At 39.9% G+C, this 27,950-nt stretch overlaps 5 protein-coding genes across 5 annotated transcripts; 3 read left to right on the plus strand and 2 right to left on the minus strand.

The window, feature by feature from the left end:
* Nucleotides 1-41: 41 nt before the first annotated feature.
* Nucleotides 42-1,932, minus strand: trmt10c (tRNA methyltransferase 10C, mitochondrial RNase P subunit). The gene has a single exon (XM_022191548.2). The coding sequence runs from the start codon at nt 1,679-1,681 to the stop codon at nt 140-142; it is 1,542 nt and encodes a 513-aa protein (XP_022047240.2). The 5' UTR covers nt 1,682-1,932; the 3' UTR covers nt 42-139.
* Nucleotides 1,933-2,142: 210 nt separating this feature from the next.
* On the plus strand, nt 2,143-4,598 carry txnl4b (thioredoxin-like 4B). Its single transcript, XM_022191514.2, has 3 exons — nt 2,143-2,338; nt 2,442-2,593; nt 3,506-4,598. Exons 2-3 carry the CDS (start codon nt 2,472-2,474, stop codon nt 3,669-3,671), a joined length of 288 nt encoding a protein of 95 aa, XP_022047206.2. The 5' UTR covers nt 2,143-2,338; nt 2,442-2,471; the 3' UTR covers nt 3,672-4,598.
* A 6,982-nt stretch (nt 4,599-11,580) lies between these two features.
* Nucleotides 11,581-16,249, plus strand: mrpl16 (mitochondrial ribosomal protein L16). The gene is made up of 5 exons (XM_022191550.2): nt 11,581-11,808; nt 13,215-13,286; nt 13,522-13,670; nt 13,986-14,279; nt 15,852-16,249. Exons 1-5 carry the CDS (start codon nt 11,739-11,741, stop codon nt 16,041-16,043), a joined length of 777 nt encoding a protein of 258 aa, XP_022047242.1. The 5' UTR covers nt 11,581-11,738; the 3' UTR covers nt 16,044-16,249.
* Nucleotides 16,250-16,971: 722 nt separating this feature from the next.
* cenpq (centromere protein Q) lies at nt 16,972-23,101 on the plus strand. Its single transcript, XM_022191552.2, has 8 exons — nt 16,972-17,462; nt 17,567-17,621; nt 17,737-17,845; nt 18,044-18,112; nt 18,738-18,867; nt 19,558-19,677; nt 22,160-22,234; nt 22,608-23,101. The coding sequence occupies exons 1-8, from the start codon at nt 17,376-17,378 to the stop codon at nt 22,764-22,766; spliced, it is 804 nt and encodes a 267-aa protein (XP_022047244.1). The 5' UTR covers nt 16,972-17,375; the 3' UTR covers nt 22,767-23,101.
* On the minus strand, nt 23,076-27,562 carry LOC110949459 (C3a anaphylatoxin chemotactic receptor). Its single transcript, XM_022191551.2, has 3 exons — nt 27,411-27,562; nt 25,870-25,995; nt 23,076-25,309 (listed from the first exon to the last, which is right to left on the minus strand). Exons 2-3 carry the CDS (start codon nt 25,987-25,989, stop codon nt 24,368-24,370), a joined length of 1,062 nt encoding a protein of 353 aa, XP_022047243.1. The 5' UTR covers nt 25,990-25,995; nt 27,411-27,562; the 3' UTR covers nt 23,076-24,367.
* Nucleotides 27,563-27,950: the final 388 nt, after the last annotated feature.

The following is a 27,950-nucleotide window of genomic DNA, read 5'->3' on the forward strand; positions in this document are numbered from 1 at the left end:
TTTAAAAAGTCTTGTCATTGGAAACCACATATTACACAGTGCATATTACAACATTTTATTCACCATTTGTATCATTTTTTGACATTTCCTCAGACACAACATAATTCCTTATAAACCAAAGTTGCAGTTTCTGTTACATTCACTCATTCTTCCACCACATTTTGTTTTTGCCTGTACTTTTTCTTGTTTCCATGTTACTCTTAAATGATGTCCGTATTTTGGATGTCGCTTGTTTCTTTTCTCTGACACCAGCCGGTCCAGACATTCTGTCCCCACCAGAGAACCCAGACTCTTTATGGGGTTTGTAAATACCCTGGCTTATAAATGTCCTTGCACTGTTTTTTTCTTCAGAACTCATAGACATGTTGGCCCCATGTCTTTGTCCTTGATTTGTGTCACTTCTTGCTCTGTTATTGGTGATTTCTGTCTTCTTTTGGTGGAAGCCATCATGCTTCCTCTTAGGCACAAAAGTCAGTGCCTCCTCCCATTTCCCCGTCTCCTTGAGCGTCAGCAGGATGCGGATCATCTGGTCGAGAGTCAGATTTTTGGCTCCCATCTCCCAGTGGAGGAACTCATCCAGTGGCAAGCGGGCTGTGGCCAGCTTCAGGCGCTTGGCATTGGCCAACGACACGCCTGACTGGATGGACCGGTCCACCAGAGCTCCGATGATGTAGACCTTGGAGTGGTCAAAGGTGCGGAGAACATTGGGGGAGTCTGCTGTCAGGTACACAAGCTGTTCATGGGGGAACACATCCACATGCTGGCGGTCGGTGCTGGTGATGAGCAGGCGATCCCAGGTCTCTGCACCGTATCGTTTCAGCAGCTCCTGCTCGTAGAGCCCACCTGGCTGCAGGTTGCAAAAGTGGAGGTGGAAAGGCTCAGTGGCACGCCGGTTCCAGCCTTCCACCTCCATCAGCTGGGACACCGTGTTCCCCAGCTCCCGCCTGGACATGTCGGACTGATAGCTCATGTCGAACACCAGCGGCTGACCAAACACCATGGCCTGTGCGCTCCTCCAGGCCAGCAGGTTGTCCAGAGAGCGGTTCCAGAACGGAAGGATGAGTGTGTTTTTGAATTTGGGTCCTCCCTCATCGTCCTCGTCGTCTTCTTTCTTCTCCTGCAATGAGACTTCCCTTTCAGCCTTCTTCTGCTGCTGCTTCTCCTTACGGGCCAGTTTGTAACCTTCCTTGAGAGCCAGGTACTTCAGGTGCTTCTTCCTGGAGGACTTGGTGGTGAGCTTAGCCAGTGTCTCAACCTCTTCATCCGTCATCTCTTGGGGTACCAACTTCCCAGCTTGTCTCCACATGTTGACCAGCTCTCTGGTTGCCTCCAGTGAAGAAACATCCTTTAAATCACCTTCTGGTTCTGCCAGGTTGTCACCATCACCGCTAGTTTCCACTTCACCAGTGACTTGTTTCTCCTCCAGCGCAGCTTGAGATCTCATGACAGACTTCCATTGGTCCAGATCTAATGTCTCTACTTCCTCGGATTTGTCCGTTTTAGTCTGGAAAGCATCTTTCCACACAGGACTTCCTGCACTGAAGTGGCGAGCAGGGATGGTTAGTCTGTGATGTCTGAGAAAGCTGCTCACTGGCCTCTTGGCAACACTGGGTCCCACAAAGTGACTGCATTTCCAGAGCACATTACAGCCTTGGCTAGTGAAGAACCGTAACATTGCCATAGCTTACTTTAAAATGAGGTTCCGTCCAAAGTAACACAACTAGGAAACACAGACTGTCGGTATGTTTTGCAGAAACGGAACAAAAGACGTTACCACCGCGCTTCTTCAAGTTTTCTGGCGTCATAAAAGTACCACAGTCAACATCAGCATGCTGCTAAATGGCCATAATACTCCCCAGACTGTGTTCACATGTGTCAATACGCACGTTTATTAAACATTCGGGGGAAGGTCACGTTGTTACACAGTGTCACACTATAATGCGCCGTAGTGAAAGCATCAATTTTCTAACTGTCTGGTGTTAAATGTTTAGCAAGCTGAAAATAACAGTACATTTCAACCAGTAAAATGTCAAATGTGCTTTATCTTTTATCTTTAAAGTATCAATATAAATTATGTTTACAGCATTTTCTTTTACGTTAATTTATGTGGTCTATGTTTCAGGCGGAGTTTTTACGGTGTCGTACAGCAATAATGACAATTTCCTCCTAGTAGTGAAATAAGACAAACTCAGTTGCAAGCCTCGAAAATGAGTTTGTTTTTGCCCAAATTAACTTGCAAAAAGACATAGATGAAGTTATCAAAGGCGTAGCAGAAAAAGTGGTAGTTCTGAGGTTCGGCAGAGACGAAGACTCAGTTTGTCTGCAGCTTGATGAGATTGTAAGTCCGGCATGTTAACGCTAATGCTAACAAGCTAACAGCTACTCAGTAAAAAAAGGGCACTTCTCTGCTGATGCGAATGTGTAATTTCTGTTTCTTGTAGCTGTCAAAAACTGCTCACGACTTGAGTAACATGGCGTCCATCTATATCGTTGATGTGGATAAAGCTCCCATCTACACAAGATACTTTGACATCAGCTACATCCCCTCCACTGTTTTCTTTTTCAACGGGCAGCACATGAAAGTGGATTATGGGTGAGTGAACGAATGACTAGTAATGTCAAAATACTTGAAAGGGTTGGAAATAACTATTTTTGTACACTTATATTCTGATAATTGTTTGGTCTGTTGAAAAGTCCACGTAATATTCAATTTAATCACTGAAGCTACATACAACACACAGAGACAAAATCTATGTTACTGCAGATATACTTTCTATACACTCTGTAATATATTGTGATGGAGGAAGTATTCACAGCAGTTACTTAAGTATAAGTACTAATATCACACTGTAAAAATATTTTGTTGCAAATAAAAGTAAAAGTATGCTTCATAAATATTATCACAAATAATACTTAAAGTACTAAAACAACTTAATGCAGAAAAAAATATGTGACTCTTATTTACTGTATACTACGATATATTATGTCATTTTGTTACTATAACATACACCCCCTGTCAAATGTTTTAGGACAGGTTCTAGTTTATTTGAATGAGAAAGTGTCCTAAAACTTTTGACAGGTGGTGTATGTATAAATGTAAAAGTAGGGTGTTAATGTTGTAGTAGGTTGAAGAAGAGCACATTTAGAACATTTTTGTGTCTAAATGAAACTATTAATTATTTTCAGTATTGATTAATACGCTGTTTTTTCATTAACAGATCAGTTATTTAGTCTGTAAAATTCTTAAAAGTTCTTAATATCATTTGTGTGCAAATGTCCTAATTTCTAAGTAATTAAAACTTTTGGACAAATGCAGTGAAGTAAAAAGTGCAACATTTCCTTCTGAGATGTACTGGAGTTGAAGTAGAAAATGGCACAAAAAGAAAATACTAAAGTACAGTAAAGTAAAAAGTGTCACAAACTTGTACTTTAGTGCATTACTTGAATCATGTATGTTACATTTCACCACTTGTAGCTAAATTCTGGCTAATTATTTGTCTTCCAGCTCCCCAGACCACACCAAGTTTATTGGCAGCTTCAAGACAAAGCAAGATTTCATGGATCTCATTGAGGTGATTTACAGAGGAGCCATGCGAGGGAAAATGATTGTCCAGAGTCCAATAGATCCTCAAAATATTCCAAAATATGACCTCCTCTACCATGGCATTTAGAATCATAACATTCATTACGTGGCCTTACTATCAAAATGATTCGCCTTGGCCATTCCTAGTTACTTAACGAAATTGCTTAAATTGTTTGAAGAAGGCTTGATATGATGACTGAAGTGTCTCAGATTTAGAGACTTTAGCAGAAATGTTCTTTTTCATACACAGAGAAAACTACGAACAACACATTTCTCATTACTGTTCGTCCTGCTGTTAGAGGTCCCTTGTGTGTTTTTGACTACTATTGCTTATATTATAGTGCAGTGTTTTGTATGTATGGGCCCCGTTTTGCAGGCAGGTGACATTCGAATCAGTGGTTATCCTACTAATTGACAGGTAAAATGACAAAAACCTTAATATGAAGGCACAATGAGACAGAAAGCTAGTAAACATGGAAGTGAATAATAGAAATTACAAACTTTGGACAAAAAGCAGTTTTATAAATGTGTTGTGAAGAAGGAAGTGCATTCAGTTAGACCTCAGGGATGTGCACAGTTTCTACGGTCTGTTTACACAGGCTATAAACAACCAGGTGGCTCCTTGTTTGATTACAAGAAGACGCTACAGGGGACTGTTTACCAGTATTAAACTACGTCTCGCAGCATTTGATTTGATCTGTGTTAACTTACAACAAATGCACATCATATAATAAAGTTGTTAAAGACTCCGTTGTCAAATTTAATAACAACGGGACATTTTCATCAATGAAAAACATTTCGATTTTTCTACAGTTCTGCTGTTCTCTCGGCCTTTCTCATCATCTCTGTCATATGTTTGATAAACGTGACGCTTTTGTTAAACAATCTTTTTCTTGTGAAAATGTATAATGCCAGTTTGATGTTTCCCATGGAAAACAGCTGTAGGTCAGCAGAGAAATGTAAATTATTGATCCAATGTGCATGCCCTGCTGTTACAATAAACTTTGAACCATGATTTCCCCCCCCCTCATTTTCTTTTTAGGCCACCAAAAATTAGAAACACCTCTTGGTAGAACAAAATATAATTTAATGGCACCACAAGCACCAAAGTGATCACAAAGTTGAATCAACACATCTAAATTGCTTAACAAATACTCTACATTATATTCTTCATCATGTTAAGATTTATTACAGCAATGTTTTACGCTGGTGGTGTGGCAGTTTTAGTTTGACGTTCTGACAAAAGATATGATAAGCCTTAGTTCAGTTTTAGATTATAACACAACAACCAGAACCCTTGGATGAATACATTCTGTAGCTCATTTATTCTGCATCTAAAGGTGTATTTCCACATGTCCATCCACACTGCTGCTGCTCTCCTCTGATGAAAACCTGGGTGCTGCATCTTGTGAATGGGCTGCACCAAAAACAATATCAACTGATAATTTCGTCATTGTGCCCATTCCTGTCTTTAGTCCAGACTGCATACAGAGCGTTGGACCTGAAGTCAAACTGTATTTAAAGACAAAGACATGGGAGGCAGTTAGAGGTAATACTGTATAATGTAGTTAGTTTTGTAGTTTGGTTAAGCCTCACATCTCTTATTAGAAATAAAAAATAGGCATAACATTAAAAAATAATGGCTCACCTCTGGCTGTTTCTCCTCTGCCTTTGTTTTCTGTGCTTGCAGTATTTTGCCTAAGTAGAGATAATGCGGTTATGCAAATATTTACCTTTACATTATGACTTTACCTATTATGTTTTTCAAATTACTATAAATGTTTTTCCTCATAATTAATAAGAATTCTTACCTTTGCATTTAAAAGCAGCTGCAACACTACCACAGACCAACACAACACTGAGGACACCCAGAACAAGCCACTGCCACTGGACCCCACGAGCTGTAGAGTTTGCTACAGGCCCTAATAAGGGGAGATACAGTGCTCATATTTATCACCATGGTAAAAGCCGGCACAAGTTATCACTTGTTTAAAATGTTTTTACAGTCATGTCTACCTGCAGCCCCTCTTCTTCCACTGTTCCTAGCTGCAGAGTGAGACAGACTGTGTTCCTTGTAGTTGTAGCCCAGACTCTGAGTGTCTCTGCCCCAGTAGTAGTTGTTGGTGCGTAGAGGGAAGAAGGGAGCCATGTAGGCCTGAGCTCTCTGGGCAGGATGGACGTGGTCAGTGTCGTGGTAGGTCGCTTCTCCATGGTCCTGCAGCCACGTCTCGAGGAGCCTGATGACCGTTTACACAACGCAGAGGACAGAAGTGAACTCAAATACACGACAACACTGGATGAGAAGAGATTACTAAAGTGATTTCAATAGAAAAAAAAACAATCCAGGGTCATAATTTTTGTGTAAAAATACATTCTGCAGCTAACAAGGCAATAGCAGCCTGCATTCCAAAGGCGCACCTGTATTATTCCCAAATTCTTGCTTTGTGTTGCTATTCCTCTGCTGCAGAGGAAGCTATAGGAAACTTAATACCAAGACACTGTATCTTCGAAAGATATACACTCTTAACTGTAGAAGCCAAATAAAAGCCTAGGTATTTTTACACTAGAAACTCCTAATTGTTAAAAAACTCCCAATAAAAAGTGAATCTTTCCTTTAATATGCGTTTTATGAGGTAAAACTTAAAACCGACTTGTCAATGAAGGTGTGATGCAGCGTGAATATGGGATCATTGGCTGCAGTAGGAACATTGTGCCATTCAAGTATCTGTGGACCAGGTTATGCATTGATGCATTCAGGTCCCTGGAATCACTGGGAAACTCAAAACCTGAAAGCACAGAGAAATATATTTGTAGTATATTTACAATTTACTTGCCCTGTTTTTGCTCATGATTTCAATATTTTACTTTTGCAAGTGGCAAATTAAATTTAAATTAAAAGATCTAATTAGTGTATCAGGCAATTAAATCTACCCTCCAGTTTGTTCCTGAAGCTGTTCCAAGATGTCTTGTCAAATGGAGGAGTATCAAAAAGTGCTGTTGCCATTGTGTCTTCAGCATTGGCAGCGACTGGGAGTGTTTTATACACTGGATTCTTTTCGGGGTTGTGGATCAGGTGTGTAGGACCATCGGCGTCAGAGTGAATGCAGATTATACTGAGACTCTCCTGATATGGACATATGGTCTGTGGAGAAAAGTAAGAGAAAGACATGAGTAAGAAGAAGAGGAAGTTGAAGCATCTGGCAAAGACTGAGAAGGACATCTTACTTTCCATTTTGAGAAGAGGGAAGTGCTGTCTATGAGTCCATCTTGCCCAACTCCGCCAAAGTACTCATTGGTGCAGATGTTGCAGTGGTTGGTTCTGGTCCAGTCCCAATATGGGATGTAGAAATCCTGGTTCCCAGTGAGCTCCCTCATCTCTCCCTCAATAAAGAGTAGAAACACTCGGTGCCAGAAGATAAAGGCAGGGGCCCTATGTGCAGCATTATTTTCAGAGCCGGCGGAGCTCTTAGCTGAGTAGTAGTGCATCCATACGTACAGATCATAGACATTTGTGTTGTGAAATACATAGTTCCCCTCCACGGTTGTGTCATTGCTCGTAAGGATCATATAGCGGCCGCTGGGGCTCTGTTTTGCCTGGTGCAGGCTTCAAAAAAAGGTCTCCTTCTCAGAATCACTCAGATCTGTTATCTCTTTCCTCTCCACATGGTGCCTCTGTAGACACTGGCCTGTCCAGCCAGGGAGACACTGATTACAGTCGTATCCATCGTAGTTTCCCCAGCAGGTACACACTGAATCATAAAAGACACGAGGCCAGTCAACCCAGTAGTCCACTGGTTTTGGGAGAACTCTTGCCGGATGTGGTGCACAGACTCCTCAACCTGAGCTAAACCCAGAAGGAGATCCATTCTAGAGGGGGCAACACGTTCGAGTTTGGAGAGCCTCAGGTGTCGTGCAGGGACGTGGAAACTGAGCCTCCACACCTCTGAGGCTTGCCATGTATAACAGAAGCCAAAACAGCTGGAACAACAGCAACATGGTGTAAGAGATGGATTGCTGCATCACCTAAGTCCCCATAAAACATCAGGAGGAGCATCCTGTCAGTGGCAGCTTCCTTTTAAAGGGTAAATGTCGTAAGAGCCTGATGGTACTGCTGCAATATTGGTACATATAGACATTTCTGTGAAGGTTCCAATGTATAGTCCAAACATCTCTTACACAAGACAGCGTGTTGCATAACTGTTCAGTCTGACTGGTCCCTGCCTTCCACTATGGGCACTGTTTTATGGTTAAATTTTACATTTAACTGTGTCAACACAAGATCTAAAAGTTTATCTGGTTTGGTCAGAGAGGACAGAGTCCTGTGTGTCTGTCAGTGTTTGAATATATGACAAAGACAAAGCAAGAGAAGAAAGAAGGGAGGAAAACAGACAAATGTAACAATGAACACCGAAGAGGTATTGATCACTAATGGAGCTGAACAGCTGTCCTTTTCTTGAACATGTCCACATGTTGTCACTCACCGTATGATGTCCACTAACATAACAGACTGCCATAATGCAGAGGGCAGTAACGCTAGTATGTACGTTTTTATAGCATTTTATTCAGGACAGGAAACATATCAGTTGCTCACTGCCTGCATTTCAGTCCTCTGGTAGTGTCTCAATCTGCCAGTAGGGGCCAGTGATGATCTGGCAGCTTTGTCCACAACTTACTTCAAAAATCGCTTCTGGATCAAGTTGGTATCTTTAAAGGTCTTCCAGAAAAAGTCCTCAAACTGTCTTCAGAGTTTGACGTGAATAATGTATATTAGAAGAACAAACATAAGCAAAGAATCAAGACCTTAACAGTCTAAACAATGCTGGAAAACCACAACCCATTCTTTTTTTGAAAGATCAATCTGAACATTTCTGCCCCCATTATGTTTGAATTCAGTCAAATGTGAGGGTGTTTGACCAGATCAGGGTGAATTTCTTCCAGTTGATGCATTTTATTAATGAACTATTTTATGGGTTGTAATTTTACAGGTTCACATAGAATTATTCTTTCTTGTACTTAAATCTAATTTAATCATTGTATTTTCAGTTGTCATTTGTTCAGTTTTTAAAATCCCACAACACCCTCACATGTTGGTAAATACCCTTATTTAAAATAGGCAGTGTTATATTAGGCACTAACCAAGTTTTTAAATCAAAAAAAGCAAATTTAATCACTGAAGACATCCTTCAGTTGCTTCACAATGGTTTTGTTTTGAGTTGTTTCAGCTGCCCATTAAGCTTCTCAGAGTTGTGTTAGATTTGAAGTCAGGACCTCACACTGACAAACAGCAGTGTCAGCAGCTTGTGTGGTTACACAATTGCAGTTCAGTGTGTTTTATACAGTGCCTTGTGAAAGTATTCGGCCCCCTTGAACTTTTCAACCTTTGCCACATTTCAGGTTTCAAACATAAAGATATAAAATTTTAATTTTTTGTCAAGAATCAACAACAAGTGGGACACAATCGTGAAGTGGAACGAAATTTATTGGATATTTTAAACTTTAACAAATAAAAACCTGAAAAGTGGGGCGTGCAATATTATTCGGCCCCCTTGCATTAATACTTTGTAGCGCCACCTTTTGCTGCAATTACAGCTGCAAGTCACTTGGGGTATGTCTATCAGTTTTGCACATCGAGAGACTGAAATTCTTGCCCATTCTTCCTTGCAAAACAGCTCGAGCTCAGTGAGGTTGGATGGAGAGCGTTTGTGAACAGCAGTCTTCAGCTCTGCCCACAGATTCTCCATTGGATTCAGGTCTGGACTTTGACTTGGCCATTCTAACACCTGGATATGTTTATTTGTGAACCATTCCATTGTAGATTTGGCTTTATGTTTTGGATCATTGTCCTGTTGGAAGATAAATCTCTGTCCCAGTCTCAGGTCTTTTGCAGACTCCAACAGGTTTTCTTCCAGAATGGTCCTGTATTTGGCTCCATTCATCTTCCCATCAATTTTAACCATCTTCCCTGTCCCTGCTGAAGAAAAGCAGGCCCAAACCATGAGGCTGCCACCACCATGTTTGACAGTGGGGATGGTGTGTTCAGGGTGATGAGCTGTGTTGCTTCTACGCCAAACATATCGTTTTGCATTGTGGCCAAAAAGTTCGATTTTGGTTTTATCTGATCAGAGCACCTTCTTCCACATGTCTGGTGTGTCTCCCAGGTGGCTTGTGGCAAACTTCAAACGAGACTTCTTATGGATATCTTTGAGAAATGGCTTTCTTCTTGCCACTATTCCATAGAGGCCAGATTTGTGCAGTGTACGACTGATTGTTGTCCTATGGACAGACTCTCCCACCTCAGCTGTAGATCTCTGCAGTTCATCCAGAGTGATCATGGGCCTCTTGGCTGCATCTCTGATCAGTCTTCTCCTTGTTGGAGGTGAAAGTTTAGAGGGACGGCTGGGTCTTGGTAGATTTGCAGTGGTCTGATACTCCTTCCATTTCAATATGATTGCTTGCACAGTGCTCCTTGAGATGTTTAAAGCTTGGGAAATCTTTTTGTATCCAAATCCGGCTTTAAGCTTCTCCACAACAGTATCTCAGACCTGCCTGGTGTGTTCCTTGGTCTTCATGATGCTCTCTGCACTTTACACAGAACCCTGAGACTATCACAGAGCAGGTGCATTTATACGGAGACTTGATTACACACAGGTGGATTCTATTTATCATCATCAGTCATTTAGGACAACACTGGATCCTTCAGAGATCCTCACTGAACTTCTGGAGTGAGTTTGCTGCACTGAAAGTAAAGGGGCCAAATAATATTGCACACCCCACTTTTCAGTTTTTTATTTGTTAAAAAAAGTATAAAATATCCAATAAATTTCATTTTTGACACCTGAGAGCTCTGGAGCTTGTCTCGCTTCCTGGGTTGTTGGACCTTTTGGTCCTTAGACCTCATAAAGTGGCCAGATAAGGAGTTTAATGTGGTTTGAGCTATAAATGGTCAAAGAAGTGACAAGTTCATCTTCTGCTGTCAAACAAGGAAGTTTTGGTTCGATTGTAATTGGGTCAATATATAATTGAGGGACTTTTGAAGTTCATAGGACATATTTTACATGCATTTTTATTAAAAGTAAAACAAAAAAATAATGTTTTTATGTTCATTATGATTATGTCTTTACAAATTCCATAATTATATAGTATGGAAACAGTCACTTATTAATATAAAAAATGACTGAATATCACTAAAATGTCAACTAAAATAATCGTCTGAATTTAGTAACAACCACCTTGTAATTATCCATCCATTCTCTATACACCACTTTGTCCTCACTAGGGTCGCGGGGGGTGCTGGAGCCTATCCCAGCTGACTCGGGCGAAGGCAGGGGACACCCTGGACAGGTCGCCAGTCTGTTGCAGGGCTACACATACAGACAAACAATCACACTCACATTCACACCTACGGGCAATTTAGAAAAATCAATTAACCTCAGCATATTTTTGGACTGTGGGAGGAAGCCGGAGTACCCGGAGAAAACCCACGCATGCACAGGGAGAACATGCAAACTCCATGCAGAAAGATCCCAGGCCCACCCCGGGATTTTAACCTGGGATGTTCTTGCTGCAAGGCTAAAGTGCTAACCACTAACACCACTGTGCAGCCCCAGGTCCTAAGTAAAAAAAAAAAAAAAAAAAAAAAAAAAGTAATCAATGAACATAATCTGAGATGGAGGAACAACTCAAATGATAGATACTGACACTCCTAAGATTGCACCTGGAGTAGCGCTGTCTTTATACCAAGGACAAATATTTCATTTTTGTGTGTGGTCCTTGACATTTTGTAGACTTTTTTGTGGGCAGAGGTCCACTCTTTCAGTGTATCAGCTAAACTAAAGTAAAATTTTAAAAGCAAAGAGGTGGCGATTTCATTTATTCCTCATGACAGTGAGGGAAAAGCAGCTGATTTTTTTTTTTCTGTCTCAAGTCATTTAGAAAATATAAGTGATATACAGTATGTGTGATGTTTTGTAGAAATTTGTGCTTTTATTTTGAAAAACTCTGGCAGCATTTCCTCTTCTGACAGGAAACTCTGCAGTGATGGCAGCGACCTTGTAGACAGCGTGGAGTTCATAGTGATTTAAGTCTAAAATGCTCGTATATGAACCACATAAAGTGATAGTTTGGTGTTTATAGTGGACACTTGAACGTTAACATCATGTTTTCCCTCATGAAAGCAGCAGTCGGAGGACTGACCGGAGTCTGCAGAGTCAACGGTTATAAACAAGGTAATGTAAGCTAGCTTACGTTAAGTTCGCTCCACAAAAGCAGTTATCTCTTGTGTTTGCATAATTTTTTAACTCCTCTGTGTTGTACAAGAACCATTTCAGTCATTTTAAACCAGTTAAAATAGCTGCAAGATACCAGTTCAACTCATGTAATGTCATTTTCTACGAGCCAGAAAGTGACCGCATCAACTCATTGTGACTGAAATGTTATTAAAGCATCAAAATGACTTGTTTTCATTCGGGAGTCATAGTTTAGAGAAAAAATATATGACAATCGCAACAGGATGATTTTTAAAATATTATATATAATATATAATCATGTTAATTCCAATGTTACCGTAGATATTAATCATACCAAACACATACAGCCTAAACATCAGAGACAACACTATACTTTTTTTCCAGTCATCAAGGGCTGCAACTGACATTTATTTTCAATGTTGATTAAATTCTTGTTTAATTTATTAATTTTTTGTTTGTAAAATCTCAGAAAATGGGAAAATATTCACATTTAATATGCTGGACTTTGAAAATTAAGACTTTTTTCCCATAAAAATGACTCAAACCTGTTTATGAATTATCAGAATAGTTGGCAATTAGTTTAAAAGCTTACAACTGATCAATTAATAGTTGTGTATTTGTACGTTAGGCCTGTTTGATTCAGATAAAAGCATCAGTAGATTAGAAGAAGCTGGGGGAGAATCAGTTTTTCGCAGAAGATCACTTTTTGGAACCAGTGCTGCTTAGTTGCCATTAAAACACATTATGAAATTAAAATAAATACAGCTTTAAAATGTCAAAAGCAGTGCTAAGGATTAGCCCGTGCACTCAACATGACATTATGAAAGTTATAGTTACTAATTAAAAGTTACAAAAATACATAAGCCCAGTGATTTCAAAACGCTGTTTATTGTGGCTCAAAAATGGCAAAGCCTCAATGAAGAGACATGCAGGAACAGTGGTTTAGAAAAAAGGCTACATTCATTGAAGACAAATGAACATCCTGACAAAGCTGGGCATCATTAAACTATTACTCTGCTTTATTCTGTGTGGAGACACAAGTTTGGAAATGTCATAACACCGCTTGTTTTTTTTTTGTTTAGTTTATTAGCAACGCCTACACAACATGTCTTCAACATTGATAATTTTGCTTGCATTTTATTATAGTGGTTAAATGTTCACAATATCCTCAAAGACATGGAAAAAAGATCTTACAATAATTCCATACATACAATAAATTATGTTTAAAAATATGTTGTAATAAAACAAAACATTCTAAATTGACACTAGATGTGATGTGAAGCAAATCAATATCATTGGTAACATGACAGTTCTATTTAAGGCAGAGGTTTTCAAAACATTATTAAAAGATGTCTAATTTGCTGTTTTATGCCTTTTTTATGCAGGTCCTTTGCTCTGTCACTTGAAAGTCCTCGTTGCTGGCCTGCAGACGTATGAAATCCCACCAGACTACAGTGGTAGTTATTCATCTTCTTCTCAATCATTTGTGACTTTGTAAATTTCTAAAGTTTGTATTTGTGTATTATTCAGTGTAAGACACGAGCTGTATGCTTGCAAACAACAAACATATGTTTTTACTGCACTCTACGTTTGTTCTTGTCTTTGCCTTTATTGAATTTAAATGTTCATGTTTCCCTTATTTCTTAGTGTCCTTGGTTTGTGATAGTTGTTTTTTTTTTTTTCCCTCTGAAGATGTGGTGCTGCCAGCGAAGCCCAAACTGAAGTTTATGAACAAGGTGCCTAACTTAAAAAGACCCAGGAGAGAACCGAAAAAGCTGCGGGATATCCAGGGCCCAACTAAGGGAGCAGATTCCTTCACTACAGGACAGTACGGTATTGTGGTGAGTGCGTTAATTTTCTGAAGTTGAAATATCTGACAGTTGTGTGCAACATTCAAGCCTGTGAAGATTGTCTTATCATCGGTGTAAGTAAACCTACTGTCACTGTATTACAAATATATACAGCCTTCTGTTATGTATTTCACAATCCTTACAGGGTATCTGAACAAGACCTGTGATTCGAATATTATCTATAACTAAGATAATTTCCTGTCTTGTTGCAAGATCCATTGGCTTTGACTGGAGAAATTAAGTGTGTAGTCAGACCATGACATTTAATATGGCATCCCTCTTTCTCTATCTCTGTCTGTTATGCAGGCCTTGGGAGGGGGCTACCTCCATTGGGGTCATATAGAGATGATCCGTCTGACCATCAACCGCAAGATGGATGCCCGGACAATGTTTGCCCAGTGGTGCATCAATGGCCCGTATAAGCCCATCACACGTAAAAGTCTGGGTCAACGCATGGGCGGCGGCAAAGGAGCCATCAACCACTATGTGACACCAGTACGTTACGGCCGTTTAATCGTGGAAGTGGGAGGAAAGGTGGAGCTGGGGGAGGTTCAGCACATCTTGACTGAAGTGGCAAAGAAGCTACCGTTCCCTGCCCAGGTGAGATATCAGATGCAGCCTGCATTCCAAACATCTGTCGCTGTCTGTAGTGTGAAATGAGCGGTCATGTCTGTGCACTCCCTGATGATCAGGCTTGTTTATGCTTGTGCTAGACAACGTGACAATATGAGATGTAATAGTGCAGATGGTGGGTCAGAAAATGAAACAGAATGTAGTAGGATGTCCTGGTGTTTTTGGCTTGCTGTATTCATACCATGCATGGCTAAAGCTCTTGGCCTCACCAAATAAACACAACAGAAGAAAAATTGTTTTTTGCTTTAGTTTTCAACGTATCTCCTTTAACTTCAGTGTACGTGGTTCGTGGACGTTGAAGCTTTGCTATCCCATCATGTTAGAAGATCACATCTTGATCCTTCAGATGCTCCTCAACAACATGCACGACTTTATCATCACTCCAAAAATGGTGACCATTCAAGTGGGCTTTCAGTCTGGGAAACAGAAGTCAGATGGTGCAGGTTGAGTGACTAAGGTGCATAAGACAACAGTTCAAAGCCACATTTGGCTGCTTTGGCCACCTGTGCTGTGTCGATGCATGCATTGACCTGGAGCAACAGCAGTCAGCTCAAGACTGTCCTCTCCTTGCAAAAAAAAAAAACCCAAACTTGCCCAGTATGAGAACATTTTGAAATACTCTCATATTGGGCCAAAAAAAAATATTTTTCTGGTTTCGTACACAGTATGGTAGCATGGGTACAGGAATTCACCCACAATGGCACTCAGTTGGCACATCAACCTGTCTATATTCAGTGTTATTTTTTTACATCTTAACCTTCATGCAGTGCTATTGTAGGGCCGTTGTGTTACACTGCATTACTTTTATCTCTGTGCCCAATGTACTGAAAGCGGATTATGTACAAATTTTGAAGGAAAAAGTAGACCCAGGAAATTTATAGAATTCTATTTTACTCTGAATGAGAGATGACTTCTTATAAAGCTCTAATTAAGCCTCTGAGCAAATATTCATGTTGTAGTTGCAGTGTTTTTGAATCAGTTTAGTTGTTATTGCTTTAACTGTTTTTAGCCATGATTTCTTCGCAGGGCTCCAAACTAACTGTTTCACTGGTAGCATGGGTGCCACCATCTTTGTCATTTGGTAGCACCTCCCACCTGGTCACGGCAAAACACCTCACTAGCTGAACATGTTCTTATTGATAGACACTACAATTTACCAGTGTTCCCATGTTAGGGAACATACGAGGCTCAGACAGGTGTGTGACCGCAAATTATTTTGAAAAGAGTTAAATTAGGGCGCTGTAATTTCAGGTTTGTCCAAAATGAAACGGAGTGATTTTTTTTCTACATTTCACGTGAATACCGCAGTCCACAGAAGTTCTAAAAGTACCGCTTTCCACTTGTGGTTAATGCCACAGCTGCCTGTACCAGTTAGTGACACCAATACATCTTAATGATCATCATGACTTCGCACAATGCAACCCCTTGAAAATGAAACTCACACACTGTCAAGCAAAGGTCACAAATGCGACCATTTTGGTCTGGAGCCCTGGTTTGTGTTACATTTCGACGGCCCTATACCTGTTTCTTGTTTTTCAGGTAGTGAGCAGAGAGAGCCTAGAAGCCATGAAAAAGAAGCAGGCTGATATGGAGCAGAACAACCAGAACCCCTGGACCTTCAAGCAGATAGTGCGGGGCAACATGCTGGGTGTCCGGAGGGTGGTCAGCCCCTTCGACGTGCACCACAGTGGACGATTCTCAGGCAAATTTCACTTCCCAGGGAGGGTGTGACAGGCCTGAGGGACAGAACACAGTATCGTACTGCAGACTACATCCAGACCTCGCCATTGAAGAGGCAACCAGAATTTTGAAAGGCGCAAACTTTCAGTCATCTGGAAATCTTCTTTTGGTTTCTGTTTTTTACGCAACCATGTTTTGACAGTTTGCTCTATTTCTGCTGAAAAAGCTAATAAACTAGATTGTGTGTTTCAGTTTCACATTGTGGTTTGAGTTAGTGAATACATGCTGAGGTTGAGTAATTCTGTCTAGACATCAGCAAATAAATGTGAAAGTAGCAAATACTGTACTTGTATACTGTGTAAGTAACACTTTCATAGTAGTACTACGACAACTACTACTCTCTGGACCTAGGGGCAACACGTTGTAATAAGTTAAATACATCTGTAATATGAAATGTGCAAATGCTGGTTTGTCATTTGGTAAAATCTAATGATTTATACAACAAAGACAAAAATGGAAAAAAGTGAAATTACGTGGCTGAGATTTGAGATTATGTGCAAAACAGTGTCTTATTCTAGAAATAACTGGCCATGTGCTGTCCTCCGAAGTAGTGTTTAAAAAAATATAAGGGCTTTGTACACTTCTGTTTCAACACAGGTTTATATCGGATCTCTGCTTGCGTCTGAAACTGACACAGAAACTATGTCATTATTATAATAACTTGTTGTTCAGCATTTCCCAGCCAGCTCAGCGTCTTACAATATAGAAGAAAAAACAAAGAATTGTGAATTGTGTTTTTACAGAAAGAGAGGAGGAAACAGTATTAAATACAAAAATATGTTAAGAAAATGGAAGAAATCTCGCTTCCTAAAATGGCTACAGCGGAAACGTGTACCACTTCGCCCTGAGTTTTTTTGACAGGTGGGGTTTGGTCTTAGCTGTTAATCCATTTGGGTTTTGCTTTTGATTTTCTGAAAGGCAGTTGTTCCTTGATATGCTAATGCGCTAATATTTTATTTCAGAATTATTGTTGCACATGTTTGGCGAACTTTGCCACATTATGTTCGGAGTTCTTAGAGGAACTGCTGCCTGACAAGCCTTACTGCGGGTTGAAATTTCCACGCGTCGTGTGCGGAACTGTTCGAAAACAGCAGCGCGAAAAAAAGCAGGTCGCCAGCTAACATGTCTAGTTTTAGAGTTTAGGCAATAAGATGTGTGTCATTTTGACATTTTGTCGTGATATGACCTGTTTTAGTTGTGTTAATTTTAACATTTAGGATACTTTTGTTCACTGTAGCTTCAGTATTTTCGGGTTTTAAACGTTAGCTTAGCCAAACGTCACTGGTTTGCCGTTAGCTGTGTGGTGTATGTTAGCTTGCTAGTATGAAACCTGCTCGAGGTTCTAAACGGGCCCCATCAAACGGACCTAACGTGAAAAAAACGGATAAACAGGAAAAAACAGCGAAACAGGTAAGATGATAAACTCTGCTGTTGTGTACACTGCTCTGTAGCTCAGGCAATCTGTCTGTATAACTTACTCCAAACGCTTAATGATGTTTTTACTTTCGGACCAGAAGCCCAGTGACAATCACAATGCCAAGAAACCCACAGCAGCACAGAAGAGAAAAGGTGAGGACAGCGCTTGTTGCATTCCAGTGTTCTAATCTTAAATGGATAATATGCAGCAAACGGTATTGTTTGTTGTTTCATTCTATTTTCTTGCTCCTGTTCCTTCCTCTGATAGCTGAAGTCTCACCTTCAGTCCCCAAGAAAGTCAAAGCTCAGGACAACTGGAAGCTCATACCGAGGCCCTCCATCACTGCTCTGGAGAGCATAATGGACTTGGCAATACTGTGAGTTCGCTGTGTTACTTTATAGCTGAACAGTCTGATTCCTCCTGGAGTTATTGTTGAAACTTTGAAAAGCAGTAAGTTCTTATTTAAAGCACATAATGCCTGCCATATATTTAAGCATGGGGCCACTACACTTACAGTCAATGAATTATAGTCAAAATTCACATTGTGAGGATGCTTTTTTTCATGTGTTCACAGAGCAACTCTTCCTCTGAGGCGGACAGAGAAAAAAGAGAGCCAGGAACATCTGAACATAATGAAAAACAGGTGAGTAATAAGTGTTACATTATGATGACACTAAACTTTAATTCCCTGTATCTAATAGTTGTATACACATAAAACCACAATAACATGTCATTTTAGGTAGTCGAGGGTTTTTATAGTGAGATCTAGCCTTTAAATAGTAAAGTAAGCAAAATGAGTGATATTTGTCCATGACCAGGTCAGTCGGTCAATTTATCATAAGTTTCACCGTCCGTTACTAAGACACAACAGTAAACAAATGAATCAAAAACAATATTAAAGGTGAAATACTATATGTACACATTACAAACATATATGTAATTGAATCAAATGATGTAAAATATTCAATTTACTATTTTTGAGAAAGTCGTGAAAATCGGCACACTAAAGGATGCCAGTTGATAAAGTGGCTTTGAGCCTGTTATGCACATTGTAATGGGACTAATTAGGCCTTAAGGTTCCGAGTCTCCTGATTTTCAATTAACATATTTCAAAAATAAACAAAATGTCTAGAATCAAGAAATTCATTTACATTTCTAGAAACTACTGAAATGCACATTCATATCTTCATGGAGCCTAATTCATAGTGATAGTATAATTTATTATGTGCAAGAGTTTCTTTCTGATATATTTCCTAATCCATTTTCAGGTTCCTTGCTGAATGTGCACAGCTCAGAGTTCCAGCGCAGAAACAGAAAAATCTGGAGCATTCATCTCAACGCCATCAGGAAGAAACCAAGAAGTCGGTGGTTGGAAAGGAGACTCTGAATACCCTGGAGGTGAGAGAATCTGTTGTCAGAAATTACTGTGAAATTTTCAAGATTTAAATTGTTGGATCATTTTTGCTGAAACACTTAATTGATTAGGATAGTGAAGGAAAATTAATTTGCGCTGTGTGTTGTAATTTTTTATGACTAAAGTTATTTCTTAAGGAAAAAAACAAACATTTGTTGGTTCCTTATTGTAAATGGTAAGGATTGGCTTCCCCTTTTTTCTGTTGGTTGGCTGGTTGGTATCAAATGTTGTCTTAATCGCTGTGACTTTGCAATTTGCATTTTCTAGAGATGAGTCAGTGTTGAAATTCGGGGCCAATAATACCGGTACCTGATAATTATGTGTTGTAGATGACACGATAACTGACAATATTAATTTTACAAATGCAAGTGAGTATAGAAATGTTTTTCGATTGGTAACTTTCGGTTTTCTGCAGCAAGAATGTTCAGCAAACGTTCCTCATCCCTGAACATTAATAATGCAGTAATTTACTGTAAACATGATTGCAGTAGCATTATTTCTTATATGTAGACTAATCAATGACCAAGCCAATAATCTATAAGCCACCAACATCTCGTGCAGTCCTGGCATTTTTCCACTGTATCGTGGCATTTTAGAAAAAAAGGCAACGGACAATAGGGTTACCTAATAAAGAGTTACATAAATTTTGCCTGTGGGTGTGTTTGTGTTTCTAGGAAGATTTGTGGGCTGTGATAGGTGCTCTGGAGAAGACAGAGGAGCAGACTGCGTCATTACAGCACTCATGCAATATGCTGAGAGAACAGGTGGAGGAGGAGGAAGAGAAATCTAAACAGGTGAAAAACATTCAAACAAGTATTCAAAAGTCAACTGTTATTTTTCTGTCTTACACTGACCTGCATCAGTGTTTTTCTTTAATTGGTTGTGGTACATGTACGCAAGGTTTATTTGGATTTCTTTTTTATAACTGCAACCATTCAACAAACATTCAGAGATGATATGTAAAGTTGTATGTTTTAAATGTGTTTGGATAAATAAAAACTCAAAGAGGCACAACATAATGCAGATGGCTTTCTCACAGGTGCACTGCAATTAAGCCAGTAATATCCAATTTACTCTTTGGTGTGTATAAAAATGCTGAGTCAGCCCAGTGTATTTTGATTTTGTATCAAGATGACAAGAGGAAAAGCTCGAAATGACTTTTTTAAAGATGGCTCATTGTTGGGACAGAGAGCTTCAGTGACAAAAACTGCTCAACTGGTTTGTCCTGTGTGTGACATCTTGCTGGTACGGTTTGGTTCACTGCAAGCAATACAAAGTTGTTCTGAGTGCTAAAACAATTTATCCTTTGATGAAACTTTTCTATTCTGATGGGAGTGTTTTCTTCCAGAATAGCAATATTCCTTCTCATAGGGCACAATGGGTCCATGAATGTTTTAAGTATGAAAATGATGTAGATCACACACTGTGGTGTTAACAGTTTTCAGATCACAACCCACTATGTGAGATTCTGAACTGACATGTTTGACAGTCACCATCATCAAAATTTTTACGTCTCCTGAGGCTTGAGGTCAAAGACAAACTCGATTCCTTGCAGTTTGCATACAAAGAACACATTGGAGTGGATGATGCCATCCTCTTCATGCTTCACTGTGCCCTGTCTCATCTGGAGGAACCTGGAGTTTATGTGAGAATCATGTTCTTTGATTTTTCAAATGCATTCAACTCCATCCAACCCACCATCCTCAAAGACAAGCTCACAGAGATGGGAGTGGATCCTTTCTGTGTTTCATGGATTACAGATTACCTGACAGGAAGGCCGCAGTTTGTCAGGCTGGGGAACTGTGTTTCTGGAACATTAATGAGTAGTACTGGGGCTCCACAAGGAACAGTCCTGGCTCCATTCCTGTTCACTCTGTATACATCTGACTTCAAATACAGCACTGAGTCCTGCCACATTCAGAAATACTCTGATGACACTGCTATCGTGGCATGTATCAGAAATGGACATGAAGCTGAATACAGAGATCTGATAAGTGCCTTCAGTGACTGGAGTCACAAAAACTGCCTGCTACTCAACGCCTCAAAGACAAAGGAAATGATCATAGATTTCCGCAGATCCAAACCCCCTCTTCAGGCAGTGAACACTTGTGGCGTGGACATCGAGATGGTGACATCATATAAATATTTAGGTGTCCACCTTGATAATAAGTTGGACTGGTCTACAAACGTAGACTTCATCTACAAAAAGGGCCAGAGCCGACTTTATTGCCTCAGAAAACTTCGATCACTAGACATCTGCAGTAAGATGCTGCAGATGTTTTATCAGTCTGTGGTAGCAAGTGTCCTGTTTTATGCTGCAGTCTGCTGGGGAGGCAGCATAAAACAGAAGGATGCAAGGCGTCTGAACAAACTGATTAAAAAAGCTGGCTCTGTGGTTGGAATCGGATTGAACACATTGGAGGATGAGTTGGAGAGACGGGCACTGAGCAAGATGGAGGCCATTCTGACAAACATGGATCATCCACTTCACATCTGCCTCAATGAACAACGAAACATCAGTGGACGGCTCCTATCCCTGCGCTGCAAGACCGAAAGATTTAGGAAATCTTTCTTGCCATCAGCAGTCAGGCTATTCAATTCAAAATTAAACAGATAAGAACCCTGACAACTGAATTTCCCTTCGGGGATGAATAAAGTGATTCTGATTCTGATTCTGATCAAAATACCAAATGAGAGATTTTATTTTGGAAGAACTCTCCTTCCAGTAGAGTTCCAGAGAGTTGGAGAATAAATACAAAAGTGCACTGAGGCTGGTTTGATGGCATGAAGTGACTCAAAGGTTTATTTAGAATATTTTGTGTTTTTCTTTAATTCATATGCAAAGACAACACTCTGGTAGACAGATTGAAATATGTTTTTTCTAACTCAGTTGAAGTTGTCAGTGGGATTGTGCTTCATTAAATAGGCCATTTCACCGCTGTAGGTGCCAGAACCGCGGTGACCAAAACCAGAAGTGGTAGACTGCATTTCTCCACACAAACTTCAGACAACTTTACAGAAGTGAGTCTAGACATTTCTTGCTCATTTAGTTGAACAGCATGGTGGTGTGGCTCACTGTGGCTGTTCTATAAAGTCTGGCATAATGCCATGTTAAAAACTAAGTGAGAGCAGTAAGCACAGGAGATGTCGCTTATAAATTTGAATAACATGAGTGAATGATGCGAAAGCAAATATTTGTGGTTTTTCAATCACCTCAGTTTTGAGATTAAGAGAAAAATACACTGATACAGTTGCTTCCTTCCTGTGTTCACACAGATTTTACAAAGAATTGAACAAGCAGTTCTCAACCTCCCCCGTCTTCCTCAACAGAAAGATGGCAAATCATTAGAGGTAAGCATGAGAGCATCTGCTTCACATGGCCATGTTGTGCAACAGCTGCTGACTGTATTGAACACATTCAGTTCATTCCATAAGTTATCTTATGAATTAGATGTCAAAACATCTGAGTGAGCACTTCCTTCCTCTGTAATGTAACCGGGAAGTCTAAACATGTTCACTGTGGTGCAACTTCTTAGTTATATTGTGAAAAAAAAAAAAAGATGAAATCAGTCTTGCAAAATGCACAGAGAACATGACCTTCTTGTTCATTGTAGTCTTGTTGATCTGATCAACTGCAGGACAGTGCTTTTTTGTTTCAGAGAACATTTTACAGAACAATGACATAATTTCCCATGTTTAATATATCACTTTCTGTTTTCCTCAGGCTCGATTGAGAAAAATTATACGAGACAGTGACTCTGAGACCACTGCCCGGAAACTAGGAGAAATCCTTCAGAAATCGGAGGCCGTCCAGGATGACCAGGTGCTGCTTCTACAGGCACACAAACATGCTGATCAGCTCTTCAGGAAAACCAAACCGTGATGCAACTAGTTCTGAGGAAATTCAGCCACATATCTCTACACTGGGTTGATTTTTTTTTTTAAAGGAAGTTGACAAATAAAAAAAGTTTGCAGCTCTTCACACCTAGTTTGGAGCTTTGATGTGTGGGGAGATGCTTATTGCAATTCATATTACTTCCACTTGTGTGGTTGTTTTTGTGGTTATTTCTGCTTAGAATGCACTAAAGTGCAGCACCCTGTTTTTTCTTTATTCTGACTTTAAATGAAATATGAACGGACTGGTCTTCTGTGGATGCTTTTGCCTTGTGAAAAGAAAGCTCAGATATCTTACTTCTTTGTTGTCATTTGAAAGACAAAAAACTTTATTAAAAAATACTGTACATGAAAATAAAGACTTACTGCTTTTTTAAAGGAAAGTATACATCCTGTACACAAGTATAAACTGAGGGATAATGCGTATGTCAAATACATCAGGTCTAAACAGGTTGTAATTTCATAGATGATACATTAATAGTAAAAAACTAAGCATGCTTTTATATACAAAAACTGAACAAAAACAAGTCCAATCATGCATACTGTACATTCACAATGAGATAAACAGCCTATACCACCTTTACTTCATACTTATGTTATGAGTCTGCAGGTTTGCAATACATTCAGTGGGTTATTAGGCACAACTATCACGACCTCAGCTGTACATTAAGCATTTTACACTGTCATTTACTTTTTCACGCTCACACTAGAAGAACCTTTGGATTCAGCATCTTGTTCAAGGACACTTTGGAACCTGGTCCAACCACCAATTCTGTGATTTGTGGGCAATCTGCTCTACCTCCTGAACCACAGTCACCAGTATGCAGGAAATAAGCAAATAAAGTATCAGTTACCTCCCTGGGGCCCTAATAAGATGGTGCATGGAAGGTTAATGATGCGTTATCGTAGAGGAATCAACGTAGCAAAGGTTACCCTGAAGCCAGGAAACGGGCAGTAAAATGATGTTGTAACATCTCTGGTTTATATTTTACCAGGAGAGTGTTGCCTACAGATGAATAGACAAGATGAGTCAGGTATTCATTTTGGTGCCAATTATGACCCTGCCCTTAGCATGCCCAAGCAGAAGCAGCTCCTCGTTCTAGATGAAAGAAGAAATCTGGCCTGAATCACTTTTTGATGAGGTGCGTGTTTTTTCTTTTGCGGTTTTGTGCCCTGACAAATAATGGGATTGCTCCCTTTAAATGTCTTTTTTTTTTTTTTTGTGCAAAGGGTTCCCCATCGGAGGAAATCCCCATACACAACGTGCTTGTTCTCTGAAGAAATACCAAGTGTGTGCAGTCAGAGATTCAATTAAGATCACTGTATTTTATATTCAAATCTCTCACCAGGATCACATCTCTACTCGTGAAAAAAAAAGCATCAAGACGGCCATCTATTTCTTGATTGTCTGTGATTTTTAGGCCCATTCGGAAAACATTGGCATGAAGTGCAACCCCTTTCCCTTGTAATAACGTCTGTATTTCATCTACACAGTTCATTTTTAGGAGTTTGCACAGATGGAGAAATCTGCTATTTGAAAGTAATGCTGAGTTAAAATTCCAAACCATCAGAACACTGTCGACTTTTCTGCTACAGCTGTGAGTTCTTGAGTGATTTCCTTCGTATGGAGTCAACGGAGTCGTCATTGAAAAGTCGTTCAATAGTGGAGACAACTGAATCCTTAATGGCTCGGCTTAAGCCTCTGGCAGCAAACACATACAGAATTGGGTTCAGAGCACTCTTGATGTACACCAGATACAAAGAGATGTATTTGCCTTTCAGTGCTGATGCAGAAAATGACACACCAGGGGTTTTGTATGCCAGAGCCAGCAGAAAGCGACAAACAAAGTAGGGCACCCAGCAGGTGAGGAAGATGAGCATGGTGGAAAAGAGCACGTGGTACATCCTGGTCATTCTGCGGGCATTTGAAGGGGTGGAGGTGGTGGGTGTTTGGGGCACTGCTTGCTTAAAGGTTAACAAAACAACCAGATTACTTCCCAGGAAAACCAGCAGGGGCAAAATGAAACCTGCTATAGTTTCTGTGACAAACAAGCCCATATTGAATGTCCCAGTCTCCACGCACTGGTATTTTTTATTCTTTTCCATCAGTTCAGCGAGGTGAAGGTAGGGTGCGGACAGGATGGCAGCCAGCACCCATAGGAGGCCACAGGCCAGAGGAACAGCCCAGGAGGGCCGTCGCAGTCGAGCCCACACGGGCCTCAGAAGACACAAGCATCGCTCCAGAGCCACAGCACAGAGGAGGAAGGCGGAGGCGTATAGCCCAAGGCCTCGCAGGAACACAATCAGGTGGCAGAAGGCTCGACCAAATGGCCAGCTGTTGTTGTGAATGAGGTAGCCCAACATGAGGGGGATCCGCAGGAGCAGCACCAAGTCGGCTAAAGCCAGGTTCAGGACGTAGACACGGAAACTGCTGGCAGCACGTGTCTCCTCGCCGCTGCCTCTGCGCACCAGGTGACGACGACTCCGCAATCCAAGTGCCCAAACCACCAGCCCATTCAGAGGTACGCCCACCTTTAGATAACAAGAGAACAGCCGACATTTAGATTCAAGGGGACAGGATATATAGCCATAGCTTCATATTTGGGAGAATTTACTAAACTGCTTTTTGCCACTAATGATAAGCAAAGATTGACACCATTCTGATGTCTGTGGAAAAAAAAAGAAACTGCAGCCAACGGCTAACTTGACCCAAACCACATATAAAGTCATCCGCACACCTTTAAAATTCACTTATCAATGTTATATGTCTTTATCTTGGCCATTCTGCAGGAAATTACTCCCCTTAATAAAGAAATTATCTCACATAAAAATCCTGTAACTCAAGGCATAAAAACAAGGTGTAACATAATATTTTGTTTCACTTTTGGGCATTTTGTGACCTTTGAACAGAAGAGTGCCAGATGCAGTCAGTGGCCCTAAATAAGGAAATAGTTATTTCCAACAAACCCTTATAACAAACAACAATACCCCAGCTATTACTATAGACCATTGTGCTGCCTCATTGTCAGTGTGTCCAGTCCTATGCACAGTGGTAGTTTATAGTTTTTCTGGAGTCATGGAGGGTTTCTTACCAGGAAGATGATCATGGTAGCTATGATTTGGACAACTCTTGAAGCTTCATCCTGCGAGGAGCTGCTGGGACCACTATCAGTCCCGTTTCCTGTTCCATTCAGACCAGCCATTGAGGTCATGTTAAGCTGCAGGTGAAAAGAAGCACAACAGACATTGAACTCACAGATACAAAGTCGGTGAGGCTATTTTTTTACATTGTAAGTTTCACTTCAAACATCTGATGCCACAAAATGATAAGCCATTTTGCAAGTGACAAAAACGGAAGCTATGTAACATGCGGGATTGCATTTGAACATGGGTCCCATGTGTTACTTGGAAAAATGTAGACAAGCAAGTGTCCACATCACCTGTCAACATGACACCACAGACTTCCTTCCTCACATTTGTTCATCTTTGTTTCATTATTGAAAAGTGGGATTTCTGTGTTTGAGGTAACATCAAAACATCACATTTCCGAGTGCAGCACTGCAGTCTGTTATGTCTCATCAGCACACATTTTTTATCATTTAAAAACACATTTATTTATAGAAATTGCTGGAGATTATAACCACTACATGGCTTTCTCTAAAACTTAACCTTATAAAATCTTATGGTTAACCATGCAATGGGCAGCTTTTTGTCCCCGTACAGTGTGACAGTGTGACCACATAACCCTCCTGCTGTCCTCATTAACGGCCACCAAAAAATATTGTTCCTTTTTCTGAAAGCTATCCAAAAATTCTGCAAAAAAATTCCCCACATATATAAAAATCTGCACAATCTTCAGGAAGAAATTTTAAAAAAAAACTTAAAAGTTTCCCTTGAAAGTTTTATTTTAAAAAAAAGAATCCAGAAATTTGTCAAGAAATATAAATATATATATATAGTAAATATTTTCAAAAAATTAATAAAAATCTTCTAAAAATCCAAAAAATATCTAAAGTGATTACATAGTTATGAGTAAAAAATTCAAATATTTTCATTAAGGAAGATTTGGAAAAGAAATCAACCAAAATCCAGCAATTTTTTTTTTTAGATTTCTAATTTTCCATCAAAAAATGTTCAAAAACTTCCCAAAACTGCTGAAAATGTGGACGTTTTCACTGTGAAAGTATATTTTTTTCCCCCACATTTTCAAACTTTAAAACAGGTCAGTTTGACCCACAGGACAACACGAGGGCTAATAATTGCACACACACGCAGCACCTCACTCAGGTGTTCTAATAATGATGATGAAGGAGAAAGGAATCTGTTAGGTGAACATTGATGCAGCCTCGGGGTCTTGGCTGAATGTACATCTAGACCAGACCTGTTTGTGGGCAGCATTAATACATTCCTGTATTAATGAACACACCTCTTTTGGTCCACGCAGAACAGCAGCACTAACATGCGACAAAGGTACTCATAGCAGTTTGGGTTTTAGAATTAAAATATCACAAATTCTCTCCGAATTTACACTGACCAACACGTTAAGGAAACAGGATTTACAACCTGTCACAAAGTCAGAGTTGAAAAGTTGCATCACATTATTTCAAGATCATTTAAAGAGTTTTCTTCTTACCTTCTGTACTTGTCCTGTACGTGGAAGAAAAGGAGCAGCAGATAAAGACAAAGGGAGTGCCCACTGGCTGCTAGAACTCTGACTAGTATAACAATAATCTCTCTCTCTTGCTCTCTCTCTTTCCTGTGTGATTGCGACACACACACACTTCTTCCTACAAGCATATCTGCAAACATCAGAGGCATTAGTTTCGTTCATATTTTTTTTTTTAACACCTTAAATGTCATTTCCTCTGATTTGAAACTGCTTTATCAGATTTTCTGCAGGTATGCATCAATCTTGAAATGAAAAAGTGATCCAAGATTACATTACTATGACATTTAACTGGCATTTAATTTCTTCCATCTCAATGCTTGTAAGTGTTAAATATTTTTTGCTTTTAGATGTCAGTTATTTTCTCTGCAGCCAGATACTTCTTTATGAAACACATTCATGTTCTGTAATTTGCTACTTTATTGTATGTTTATCTAGTTCTGCATTCTTTTAACGATCATTTAAAACTTTTTTTTTTTTTACTTTTCAGCTTTTCTCAGGTATTTG

This window comes from Acanthochromis polyacanthus, chromosome 2, assembly GCF_021347895.1.
Source record: "Acanthochromis polyacanthus isolate Apoly-LR-REF ecotype Palm Island chromosome 2, KAUST_Apoly_ChrSc, whole genome shotgun sequence".
NCBI lineage: Eukaryota > Metazoa > Chordata > Actinopteri > Pomacentridae > Acanthochromis > Acanthochromis polyacanthus.